The 13,516-nt window shown below is 40.4% G+C and overlaps 2 protein-coding genes across 6 annotated transcripts in view; one reads left to right on the forward strand and one right to left on the reverse strand.

The window, feature by feature from the left end:
- Window positions 1–1,616, forward strand: part of LOC147465699 (P53/DNA damage-regulated protein) — an 80,233-nt gene extending 78,617 nt beyond the window's left edge. For 4 of the 5 annotated variants that reach the window (XM_086521483.1, XM_086521474.1, XM_086521478.1 and 1 more), the window contains 2 exons: window positions 161–413; window positions 1,126–1,616. In XM_086521483.1, coding sequence (XP_086377609.1) covers window positions 161–413; window positions 1,126–1,271 — 399 coding nt within the window. In that variant the 3' untranslated portion in view covers window positions 1,272–1,616. Of the gene's footprint in view, window positions 1–128; window positions 414–1,125 lie in introns of all 5 variants that reach the window. The other variant, XM_086521485.1, reaches the window with a different exon arrangement.
- Window positions 1,617–11,721: 10,105 nt separating this feature from the next.
- LOC147465702 (polyubiquitin 11) lies at window positions 11,722–12,725 on the reverse strand. The gene has a single exon (XM_086521487.1). It carries the CDS (start codon window positions 12,604–12,606, stop codon window positions 11,917–11,919), a length of 690 nt encoding a protein of 229 aa, XP_086377613.1. The 5' UTR covers window positions 12,607–12,725; the 3' UTR covers window positions 11,722–11,916.
- Window positions 12,726–13,516: the final 791 nt, after the last annotated feature.

Raw genomic sequence — 13,516 nt, forward strand, 5'->3', positions numbered from 1 at the left:
AGCAAATTGCTTGTTGGAAATCTGTCACAGTGATGCTTAGACAGGTAAAGAGGATTTTCATTGTGCTCCTATTCTTGGTTGCATAGTGGTGAAGGGAGTTTTTTCAGTGAAAATGTCATTTTTGACAGCTTTGCCAATCTTTCCGATCCACATGTTACAGCTTGTGGAGAGTGACAAGGCACGTAACGGCAACAGGGAGGCTCTAACGGCTCTTCGAAAAATAGCTAGAACTTCTCAGACAAGTGTTCCAATGCTCGACAATGGGACAACTGAGTCTGTAAAAGAAGATCCTGCAGCAGAATGTAGAACTTGTGGTGATTATGATGGATCAGAGCCTTTATGGTTTTTAGGTGCTGGTGGCGATTTTTTTGTGAGCCTGCCATTTCATGGGGCTCACTTGAAGCTTGAAGCAGGTAACATTGTTTTCCCTTCTTTTATACGTGCTTTTTAGAGATATTTGGATTTCCAAGGAAAGGGCATAGGTTTTTGAAGCGTTTGGCATTAACCCCAAGCTTGTCCCGTACACGAGAGAGAGAGAGAGAGAGAGAGAGAGAGAGAGAGAGAGAGAGAGAGAGAGTTGTGCAACTCAAAACCGTGATGAATGGCTGCCCACCCTAGGCCCATATATGGGAAGTAGGGCTGGGTAGGGCAAACACCCAATAATAGAGATGTTGGGAAAAAACACCATAAAATGGGTAAAAGTGGGAAACCCCAAATCTAGACCCAAAATGACCTGCCGGACCAAACTAGTGCTGCTTCCAATGCCTCGGGTGGCCAGCCCGGGGAGACTACGCAAAAATGCCAAAAGAGATGAAGCAGTGGGGTATGAAAGGGGTTTTCATGGGTAGTTTAGACAGTGGCATGTGGGATGGCAGTAGGTATATTGAAGGTCATAAGTTGTGGTAGATCAACAACGAGATGCGTAGTTGGTAAGCTTCAACTTTTAGCAATTTGGCAATGTCATTTTGGATGGCAATATGTATCTTTTTTTTCATCCACCAAATCCAAATTTACAAATTTTCTCATATTTACATTGTAGCTCAAATTTACTAGTTTCTCAATAGGTGTCGAATGGATGAAATGGAATTGTTCTGTCGTTGACCATTTCCTTTTTTTCTGCTGCAGAGCAAAAACAACTGGACATAACTGTGAACAAGCTCCAAAGTAAAGTGAAGGAGAAGACATTGTCTCTATCAGAAAAGGGTGCCCTGGCCGACAAGATTGGGCCGAGTATCTTGAAGTCCATGGTGACTCTCAAGGACAACCGTTGAAAGTCCGTTAATGTGCCACTTTAAGAGTCTCATTGAAAGTCTATTTGAATTAAGAAGGAAGCATGGGTTTGTAGGCAAAGCTTCTATTTTGGGTGCTCTCTTTCACGAATTGTGTGCGCACGCGCTCCCACATACCAAGTTGCACAAAATGTTTTGTCATTAATATTTTGTTCACAAGTGGATAGTGCAATGAAGGGCATGCAACGTCCTCTTCAGTATAGAGCAAAAAACACAAAAGGTAGATCTTCACCTACATCTATACACACAAGAAAAACATCCAGTTAGTCATCGATGTATATTACAGGTGTCAATAGCACTACTGACTGTTATCGGTGTCACGAAAAATGATACGGCTCTGTATACATTGTTTTATCCTTGCAAAACTTTTACGTTCCATAATATTTGGTATTACAAGGACCAGTAAATCCCTGGAGTCAGTCTATGAAGCACAGTTGAGTGTAAAGACCATTTATGCAAGGTGCGGTAGGGATATCAAGCCTAGCTTTTCAAAAAAAAAAAAGCAACACCACACCTTCTCTGTGCATGCGCTGATCGCTGGCGCATGTACCCTGACAATGAGGGCTCAAGCCCTGCGGCTTATGCCTAAAGCGCACTATGCTTCAACAAGCGAGTATTTGGTAAAACCCGCGAACCACACATCTAACCTGCAAGTATATTTCATGATTTTTGAAAAGTCAAAGTATCCTTCCTATTGCTAATTCCCATCTCTCAACAGGTATCTATCACAAGAACCATGAAGTGATCATTATCCCATATATTGCCCAAGACAAGCTAAAGGTTAGAGAATGAATCCATTGAAAAGGTTTGAAATAATCGCCATCAATAGCAAGTTGAGATTCATAAGTGGTACTTTAGAAGTTCCATATGCCATCCCAGAAAGGTATAGTATGTGAATAAGTACAATCCTTAGTTTACAAGTCCCAAGTGGGTAGTCACAAGCAACACAACCCACCGGGTGGCCACTGTAGACCAACCAACTCTCCACTGTGGTAGCTCGATGGGCGACAAGCCACTGGAACATGGTAACTCTCCTTGGCTATCTGTTGTCCCTGGGTATCCTCTTAAGGTAATCATGTCAAATCATTCTTCCGTATAATTAACAGCAAGCATGCCCTGATTTTGGTTAATGTGGTGTTTTGCACTCGTCTTACAATATTTTGACACTCTAGGGTTGACCACATGAGCATCTAGATATTACTTATGAAGCCGGGTGGGTGGCGATAGTCCGCAGGATGCGTAGGTGAATGATCTTCGACAAAGCTCTGTGTGTGTGTGTGTGTGTGTGTGTGTGTGTGTGTGTGTGTTTGTGTCACCCGAGTGGTAGAATGGTTATCTCAATTCCCTCTTGAATATGTCCAATAGATCTTTGAGGTCTTGTGCCATCAATGCTACAAGGTTAAGAACTTCTCCTCTCTCTCTCTCTCTTTCTCTCCCTCTCTCTCTCTCTCTCACACACACACACACACATGAAAATGCAGAAATGCTTTTTAGGGTGAAGGTAGTTAAATCATATCACCGTAATTTATGTAGAACCATTCTCTAAAATACTTAGAACGAGTCAATCTTTAGTGCAATTTATGCAGAGCCAAATACTTAGAAAAGGGTCAGTCCCTTTAATCATAGAGGTATAAATAGAAAAGGGTCAATCCCTTTAATCATAGAGCTATAAATAGCACCTTTCGTTGGTGGTTGTAGGGGAAGTAGTCTTAAGGTGTGACAGCAACATTCTCAAACCAATTTGTCAAAGGTGGAAAACAGTTAGAGCTATAAATCTCACGTCCCAATGTTTACTTCAAGGCAAATAGTCTTCCAATATTATGGGGTGCAATTTGTACCATCTTTAAGTGGAGTTGGCTCAATTAAAATGGTATCAAACCACATCTTTTCTCCCTTATTCTTACTAGTCTACCAATTTTTCCTATAAATGTAGACAAAATAGCAAACCATGAGGGAAGAAATGTTTTGTGCACTTCACTTAATTACATGTGCAACCGAAACCGAGCTTTAGAATGCAAAGTTTCAAGTGAAGAGTTTATAAATATCTCAAGAAGCTCAAAATGTACTTGTCACCCCCGGGAGATTCACTCTATATACAAAACGGGACGCCACTTACGAGTGGACAACTTTGATAAAACCTCTATATACGATTCATATTATGGTATATGACCCTCTTTTTTACGCTCATACGACAATCAATGCAAAAAACTATCATACTTTTATCCTACATATAAAATTTAGGTCTCACATTATCTAACTGAAAAAAACTATTCAAAGAGTGTGTAGCATAGTGACTGGCAATATACTAAGAAAACACTTCTGTTGATAACTAGATGTACCCTCAATGTGTTTTAGTTTGACTTTCAAACTATGTGCTGTTCAGCGTGCACTCTAGCTACTTGTTCAATTATGACCCATCTAAATTACACAAAAAACATGGTTATAAAGTTGTGATAGGTTCTCTGTGTAAATTTGCATCTATACAATTTCTTTATAGCTTTCATCCTTTAACAAATGAACTATAATCACAAAACAAGAAATTGATACAAAGCAATGTCAGTTCTTGCATGTATCTTTGTAGCTATTAACTCAGAAGTTTGAGGGCAGATTCTTTTGGGAAGCCATGATTTTGAAACACAAAACGTCCTCTCATTTCTCCCTTTTTTCAGTTCTCCCCTCCCCTCCTCCATAAATATGATACCCCTCCCTTATTTTTAAGCTTGGAAGATAAATTATTCGGAGTCTGCCCTTAACTTATACGCTTATGTAACTTGTTAAAAAAAACCCTCCCTTGTACTTACGTGGTGCGGTAAGTATTCCATGGTGAATCCCCCGGGTCGTCACCTCTCAAAAAGCTTTTTGGTTTTGTCTATAGTTTATATCCTACTCCACCTCTTCAATAGGGAGTAAGAATGACAACTGGTTAGCAAGTGGTTGTCAATTTCCATATGGATGCTCCACATGCAGAAAAAAAAGGTTCACCTACAACTCAAGTTTGAGCATAGACAACTGCTATGTGTATGTTGATGTGTTGCGGTAGAGATGTAAAATAGGAAAGTTATTGTTAAGTGGCTATCATTCTTTATGCATGGTTATGGCCAATAGTAATATGCTTGCATGTCCACATGAAGCTACTGAAGCAAACTTGTGGTCCGGGTCGACATCGCTACAATAGTGCCTCACTTGGCAAAGTGGAGTGACCATTGTTGTGGGAAATGTAAAGGGGGAGGGATGATTCATCAAGGGCACCAAAAGGTACCCAAGAGTAGGACCTTTCCTTCACAAAAACGGCAGTTATACTTGATGCCGCCAACGGCAGCTTGAGCATGTGACAGGCAAGACCTGAATTTATGATCAGTTGGAGGGCCATGCAGCATATATTCAGCATGTTTGGATGCCAATGCTCAAGATTTTTGAGATCTATCTTGGCACTAAGAATTATGGCACCCAAAGGCAGCCTCACCTCTACTAGATGGTACATTGGCAAACTCATAATTACATTCCTCATTTTTCATTTGCCCGCTGATAATTTGCGTGCAATTGTGGTTCCCATGCTTTCGTCTTCACGTGTCTATTCTTTTGAATCCCTGCTTTCTCGACCATCTCCTTCTTCCCATTTTGCTTGGCAAAGAGCTTTTGGGTTCAAGGTATCATGGTGAAATATTAAGCAGACATATATCATGGGCTTTTGATTTTATTTCAAGAGATGGTGCCTCATTGGGGCTCGGTGGGATTGCCTTCATCAAGCAGTTTTTTTGAGGTGTATACTTAGAGATTGTGATGTTATTGCCAAGCTTAAGCGCTCTAAAAATCATGCATGCTCAAGGGGATTTGCATGATCTTAACCAATGACACATTTCCAAATGGAGTAGCTCTCTTTGTAGCATTCTCCAAATCCTATATATAGTAAAGAAGATAAACAACCTACTTCACCATTCCTCCAAATGTAGCATATGAATTGTAGAGTGGACACACTATTCTTTGCAATTAGTATTAGTCCCTCGTCAATTGGATTGAATCTCTAGAGTGGCTTGGCCTCTTATGACTCGTATGAGCTTTATCATTGGTTGTTAAGCTACGAACGGTGCATCCCCTCGGTGTCTCTATACTCTCCTCAATGTCCATGCCTGTCAAATTTTTTCTATCACCCATGCTTGGAAAATAAGGAACAAACATCAAGAAAGATCCTCGCTAAATACTCTCCCTTTCCAAAACACCCATGTCTTCATCTCTTCTCTCATTATCAAACACACATGATGGTTCACACCTTGCGCAAAAAACAATGTATTAAGACAAGTGCCTAGAGATTCTATTTTATGCATGAGGTGTGAATCATGGGAGGAGGTTTGCTATATGTAAAAGGTTACATGATTCACCCCTGGAGTGAAATACTATACATGGAGGAGTGCCTGACCTATCAAATTTTGCATGTGGTGTGAACTATAGGACTAGGAGGTTTGTTATGTGTTAAAGGTTACAAGGTTCAACCCTGAAGGTCATATAGTATACCTGTAGGAGTGTCTAGCCTATCTATTTTTGTGTGAGATGTGAACCTTGCAATATAGAAGATTGAATGAGAGAAAACCTTCATGCGCTCTTAGTATCGTGTTGGTTGGACCAAACAATTGCAAATTTGAGGAAAAAAGTGAATTGGGGGATAAAATGTCAATGGGGAAAAAATATCCTTTGTGAAACCTTTGACCCTTAAATTTAACCACCCACCTACTCCTAGAAATGCAAGCCCAATGCTCATATCCAACTACCAACCGTCACATTTTCCTCTTGAGTTGTGGAAACAATCATTTCTACCTTGAGTTTTATGCCTGTACAAATAATTGCCCAGGGACTTGTGCAAGGCTAATAAAGAGTGGTCTCATTTCTTACTTTTCACCCACATGTCTTCTCCCATATCCTTTCATTGAAGGAGGTCAGAAGAGCCGGGAAGGCATTAAGCGTTGCAATTCCTAGGCCTTTCAAGGAAGTTGCAGAGAGATTCAAGATAGACATGTGATGGACAAGGACTGTCGTGGACTGATACAAGAGGCAATCGAGGAATTTTTTATAGAGCTTTTCGATGTGTATATATGTGCATGATGGGGTAATCCGTATGGAAAGAGAAATTATCACCCTTAGGAGGTAGAGGTTTAGTAAGATACTAGAGCTAGGTCCGCTTCTGAATGAGAAGACTTTCAATATTCTTAGTATTCCTTTTGATAGAAAGCCCAATGACCAAGAAGTCAAAGATATCACATGTGAGGATGAGGAGGAGATGGAAAGGGATGATAAGAGAGAAAGATTGCGAAAAAAGAGTTAGAATGAGTGAATTGAGGGAGATAGAAGCTGAACTACCCTTCTTATTGAGAAATGTCAAACCAAAGGTAATCGGGTCAGTTGCTTCCTTCGAATTGATAATTTGGTATGAGGTTTTCACTAGAACTACAATAAGATTAATGCATTTAAAGAACCCCCATAATAGCTTTGCCATTGACAGTGATAATGGGAGTTTTGCCAAGTGGGACATAGACGCTGGCATATAATAGCCAAGATCAATATATCATTGTAGCCATATATTATTTGGCAAAATGGACTAAAGAAAAAGTTGCACCGAAGAACTACGGCTTTGTTTCATGCTTATGACATCCTCAAAAGGGAAGATTATGTTGTTCTTGATGTTGAGAGTGTAAGCATTCTCAAAGAATATCAGAACGAAGTCAACGATAGCATCATGTTGACATGTTTAAGGGTTTTCTCTTCTACCTAGGTCCTTCCACTAAGAGATCACATTAAGAGTTGATAATTGATCCCTTGTATCTCAACGCACATTTATGATCCATGAGTATGCTGTAAGAATTCAAACAGAAAATCCGGGTGGTGGATTTTACTATCTCTCACCATGTGAAAACATAATCAAGTGTAAATGACCTTTGCAAATGAGTTGTAAATGTTGATTTTGGGATGTGAGCTCTTTTTTTTTCCTTATCTCATGAGAGGTAAGTGTTTTGCAAAGGTTTTCTATATTTGAGGCTTCTTATCTTTCATTTTCACAAATTAATTTGATTTGGGCATAGTTCTCGTTGGAGCCTTATAGCCATTGCTGAAAAGCTTTGCTACCTTATGAACTCTATTGATGGAGCCCATGGAATGGCAAGCTGATAAATATCATTTACTTCTCCTACTACTCAACTATAGTTATTTGATCATTCTTGGCTTGATAATTTTTGTAAACTTGAAATAGAGTTTCCTCCTGGAAATAATTGAGTATTGTCCACATGTTCCGAAGCTCATGAAGTCAATTAGGTTTATGAAAGTAAAGGTATAATTTTGTGATGTTTATAGTGAAAGTAGTAATGTTTTGAAATAATTTAATTTTAATTTCCATTGTCTTGTGCAGTCCCCCCTCCAATTAAGTCCTTTGCCTATAGGTGGAGAGCTCTAATCAATGCGCAGAATTAGTAGTTTACACCTATGAAACCCCAACAAAAAGATGAGGATAATCAAATTGCTAATTGAAAGCTTGTGTCATAGGATTAGTACTTTGTATACTTGTTGAAAGCTAATCAAATATCAATTTTCTTATAGACCATATCAACTAAGACTGCTAACTAAAAACCATGTTTGATAGGTAAGGGTAAATACTTAAGGTACATGCTTAAGGTAAAATACCATTGGATGGACAAAAAAAGGTTGGAGAGGTAGCCACATCATGGACAAAGGTTGGAAAACAAGCCCTAAGCAAGAGGCTAGGAAAGGATGAAGGCACCAAGTTACATGTTGAGAAGGAAGGCAAAGACAAGGCAAGGTCCAAGAAAAAGACAATGGAAGATTCAAAGGGGGAGACGAGGCAAACACATGTAAGAGAAGGAGGTAATCACACCAAGAGTCCAAAAATGACACAAACTCCTATAGATGCGCAAATCAAAGGCAGAGGCTAAGGAGGAGGAAGACAGCCAGACAACGGAGGAGGAGGAGTCTTCCACCCCAATAAAGAGCCCAATGAGGTGCAATTCCCAGAAAAGGCCTTAGGATATCACAAGAAACTATTAGAAAGAGCCCTTAAGACACCTAGAAAAAGTTAGACATATGAGAATAATGTTGTTGTATAGCATATATATTGTAAAGTAATACCTCTTGTAAAGTTAAACATTTTGATATTAATAATGAGTACAAATTAAGCAAAGTCTCTGATTTGCAAACCTTTCATTGCTTCATGAGTTCAAGTGTTTGCACTTTTGTCACTCATGCTCTCATGTAGCTTCCAATATAGTCTTTAAGTTTCATCAACAATTCTAGCAACTCTCGGATATGCCCTTGCATATTTAGTCCATTCCAATTGTGTTTAGAGTAGCTTGCCCCACCTCCAAGCGTAATTCATGCCATCTTCCAAGCCTAAATCACTAGGACCTAGAAAGTCTACCAACCATGGTGGAAGCTCCTTGAGATATTCTGAAAGTTCCAACCGTGGTGAAGCTCCTTGAGATATATTCTGAAAGCTCTTCCTCTATGTTTAGTTCCAACTATTCTTCTCTTTCCTCTCACTTTTCCTCTTCTATTCTCTTTTGCTCATCACCTTTATCCTCTTTTGTCTTCTTCTTATGTACCGAGCATGAGGAACTCACCATAATCATGCAAATCGTACTATAGAGGGACCAATTGACTACCCACATAATACCACCTACTGTTAAAAAAATATCGAGATGAAATTCAAGGTACAAATATGTTCAATGTTATTCTACTATGCTTGCTTACAATGTTGGGCTTCAAACATTTTTAGATTTCATAAAATGTCTTGTATTTGTAGCTTTCGCTTGTGCTTGAGCTTGGGAATGGCAGCTCTTCAATCCTAAAATCAGGCAAGGCAACGTTGGTGACACTTCCTCTTTCCCTAGAGGAGAAAATTGGAAATAGAAGTGTTCATAAAAGAATATCTTGTTCTTTATAGGAGATCCATTTGTCCTCCCCATTTAGAGCTTCTTCTCAATGGAGCCATACCAAACATCCACACTTCCTCTCACATTCCACAGGTTGTCATTATTCTATAATTTTTTCTTGAGGAATACATATATCTAAAGAGCATAGTATTACAACCAAAATCCAAGTACAAAAAAGACAATAAAAGTGGAAACCAAAAGAAAAAGTGTAAAGAAATGAGGCACTTAGAAATTGGACGGTGCAAAGGAAGATTAGAGCTCCTAGGATAGAGATTACCTTTCTTTGATGCGTTAGCTTCCTTGACTATCCTCTTGCCTCTAGCTAGTTTGAAATCTTGTTTGATTTCATCCCGACTTTCTTTCTCCTACTCTGCTACATGATTATTGAGCTTCCCTTCGTTATTGCTATTGGAATCCACCTATTCTAGTTGTCAAGTGTATTGTAGGCAATGGAGTTAAGAGATGTACTATGCATTTTGAATCGAGTGGATTCCATGGCTTGAGGCATAGAGGGAAGAAAAAACAGAGAAGAGGGAAATAATTTTTTGAGGTAAAACTATCATGAAAGTGAAACCTGCCGGAGCCCGTCTCAAATAGAAATTTCATTTAAAAAATTCAAGACCAATTTTCAAGTTAAAGATTTAGTAATGAAAGCCTTCCTCTCAATGGTTGAGAGCACTCTGTACACCTGACTCTCTCTATACACGCTAAAAGGCAGAAATATGGCCATAACAAGTCAAATGGGTTTACTATAGACATGGCTCATGCTAGAGTTAGGGAAGAAGGAGCCTCTGAGAAGTGAAAGCAAAGCTGCCGTTTTTCTTTCCTACTAGCCCATTACTCGAAAAAGCACTATGAATTTACTACAGCAAGACACAAAGCACATCCATGTACTCTGAACTGTTGCAAACAAAACCTATGCAGAGCCAAACGTAATAATAGCTTCTCTAAGTGAGAAGAGATGTTGAAGGGCACAAAGGGAACGTTCTTCCTAAATCTCAACTGAATATAGGAGGGCAAAGTCTCGTTTTGTTCAAAAAATTCAAGTTTCTTGATGAGGAATATGATCAAATTGTGAGAAGTTGACTAATATAGTGCAACTTACCCTGTATCATCTCTGGGGTAATTTTTCATTTCCAAACATACAAGAACTGCCTTGGAAGGCAATTCTTTACAATATTTTTTTGCGATGGACTAGTTAACTTGTCATATTGACAATGTTTTCAATCGATTTTCTATGCTTCCAATCCTCTCAATTCATGGTTTATAATATGGAACTGTCACAAGGCTGAGCTTTCAAAGCAATTCATGTGGTCAGAAAATATAAATGACCACTTGGAAGTTGACACGGACATGTAGACACATTTATGCACTCTAAACAATTCATGTGGTCAGAAAGTTTCTGGCCACTTGGACATTGACATGGAGCGCACTAGACAGTGAGCAAAACCTCTCTATAGTTTTTAGCTTCTCTAAGGTCTATACTTGTCCTCTTTATCACTTAAGACCTTCCAAAGACAATTTTAGTAGCATGATTACTAACTTATATAACGACATTCTTTACTGGCTTAAATCTCTCTCTCTCTCTCTCTCTCTCTATCTAAATGTTGAGAGAATCACCAAGAATCACCGGTGATATTGACATTATATGTTGGTTAGATTTATCTTTGGGGATGATACATGGGTTGGTTCATTCAGATCATGAAATTTGTACCAATTTGGACAATTTCAACAGAAAGGAGAGGAATCCTCTTTCATTCTCACAGTTCCAAGCAAACCCCACACTACAAACTACACATTGCAAAATCTGTAGTTAGTTTGTTGTTAGAACACTTCCTCATTCCCAGTTGCATCACAATGGCCATCAAAGCTTACGACTGTTCGACCTGCAGGCAGCTGTCCAAAGTGAGTGGACAATGCTTCCCAATAATCTTCCTCTACCATTCATCCAGTCCGACCATAGAAGAAAAACAATAATAATGACAAACGGCCAGCAACATCGCAATGGCCATTGAGCATTAAGCACTCAACCTGCAGTGAAGCTGTCCAAGGGATTGTACAATGCTTGCTAGAGAGTTTCCGTACCATTAACAGAGACCTACCATTAATCCTAGGGCTGTCCCAGGTCACTGAGAGATATCCTATCATTGTTTCCAAGTTAAGATCCTTATACATCTCTGGAATTAGTGATGCAAGCATTACATAAATTTAAGAGGAGTTTACTTCAGATTTAAAACAATCCCTTCTGCCAACATAATGTGAAGCTTTTGAGAAAGCATTTACTTTAGCATGCAACCCTTACAAAATACACTCACAAAGCGCCAAAGAAAAGTAGACAGTCTGTACACCACATTTCAATTTAACAACCTGCTAACAAGCAATCAACGAGGTACCGTGCAACAATTACAAATTCCTTTTCACAAAGCATCACAAAGAGAGTTCTACATTGAGCGCTTCATATATTCTATCCACAAACGCCAACCATCAAGAGAAACAAAACAAGCTGGGATTAAAAGTAAAGCTTTTTATTCATGTGGAAAGAAACACGACAGTCCAATCACACCTCCCAAATAGAAGGTTTCACATAGCCATAAGCCAAAGCAAGGGTACAAGTAAGCAACCAAACAACCAAAGCGATCTACAACCAGGATAAACTAGGTGCCAATCAATTCAGCCTTCTCCAAGCACAGTAGAAGCTTCTACTGTCCACCACGAAGACGTAGGACCAAGTGCAGAGTCGACTCCTTCTGAATATTATAGTCTGCCAAGGTGCGGCCATCCTCAAGCTGCTTTCCAGCAAAGATCAGTCGCTGCTGGTCTGGAGGGATCCCCTCCTTGTCCTGAATCTTGGTCTTGACATTGTCAATGGTGTCAGAACTCTCAACTTCCAGAGTTATAGTCTTACCGGTCAGCGTTTTCACAAAGATCTGCATGCCTCCACGCAGACGAAGCACAAGGTGGAGGGTCGACTCCTTCTGAATGTTGTAGTCTGCAAGAGTGCGGCCATCCTCCAATTGCTTCCCTGCAAAGATCAGACGCTGCTGGTCAGGGGGGATGCCCTCCTTATCCTGGATCTTGGTCTTGACGTTGTCGATGGTGTCAGAGCTCTCAACTTCAAGGGTGATGGTCTTGCCAGTGAGGGTTTTGACGAAGATCTGCATCCCACCACGTAGACGGAGGACAAGGTGGAGGGTGGACTCCTTCTGGATGTTGTAATCGGCGAGGGTTCGGCCGTCTTCAAGCTGCTTGCCGGCGAAGATGAGACGCTGCTGATCAGGGGGGATGCCTTCCTTGTCTTGGATCTTGGTCTTGACGTTGTCGATGGTGTCGGAGCTCTCCACCTCAAGGGTGATAGTCTTTCCGGTGAGGGTCTTGACGAAGATCTGCATGTTGGCAAAGAAACAGAAACACAGCTAGAAATGGGTATGGACGAAGGACTCTTCCTGCATATTTTATCCTGGTTTCATAGTCGGTTACACTAAGGGCTAAGTAAGGCACAATTCACACGGCCACTTTGAACCCAGCCTTCGAAGGTGCGAAATCGTGGGGATGATGAAAATCGCAGCACTATATATACCATAAGGTATTAAAGGAAGCCCCATCAATACCTTATTGTTCACGCAAGCAAAAAAACGTAAACTGTGGAGCTCTCAAGTGGGTCCCTTTGGCCACGCTGGCAAAAAATGGGTTGAGGTGGAGCGTGAGTAGGTCAGAATTTTGAATCGGCCTTTGGGTGGCTCGAGGGCAAAATTTGAATTGGCACGGTAATGGAAAGGGGTTAGACCTAGGTGAATCAAGAGGGAGGCGAGCAAGTCGGGATGTTGGGGAACCTGAAACAACACATGATGTCCATGAAGTAAGTGTGCAAGGGTGAAGGAAGGCTGCAGGGCTTCTTGAGCAAGAAGGGGAATCAAGGGCAACTGTGTAGAGATTCCATCAACTGAGCAAGGAAACAATGTACAACATGTGCTTGTAACCTCTCTTTGATATTTCTTTTTGTGTGTGTATGCCAAATGCATGAGGGGAGCAACGTGCTTTGGTATTGGTCCAAGATGGTGTTAGTGGTGATGTCTTTCTATTTAGTCAATGTTGCACACAATGGAGCTGATGATTATATTAACTTGTGGATGACAACCATGGATCCACACCTTGCACTTCCGTCTAAAGGTGAATCCCCTCGGGTGAATCCACCATATCCCTAAGGTCAGCATATCTTGGAGGGCTAGATTGTGTTAAAGGAGGGCTTTGCTTGAGAAGCTCAAGTTGTCCTCGCATGTCACACGTGATGCAAAAAGCTGG

The sequence above is a fragment of the Adiantum capillus-veneris genome, chromosome 1, assembly GCF_014529385.1.
Source record: "Adiantum capillus-veneris isolate H3 chromosome 1, ASM1452938v2, whole genome shotgun sequence".
Lineage (NCBI taxonomy): Eukaryota > Viridiplantae > Streptophyta > Polypodiopsida > Polypodiales > Pteridaceae > Adiantum > Adiantum capillus-veneris.

What these genes read in the sequence shown, in the direction of transcription:
- LOC147465702 (XM_086521487.1), bottom strand. Translation starts at nt 12,606, where the DNA reads ATGCAGATCTTCGTCAAGACCCTCACCGGAAAGACTATCACCCTTGAG.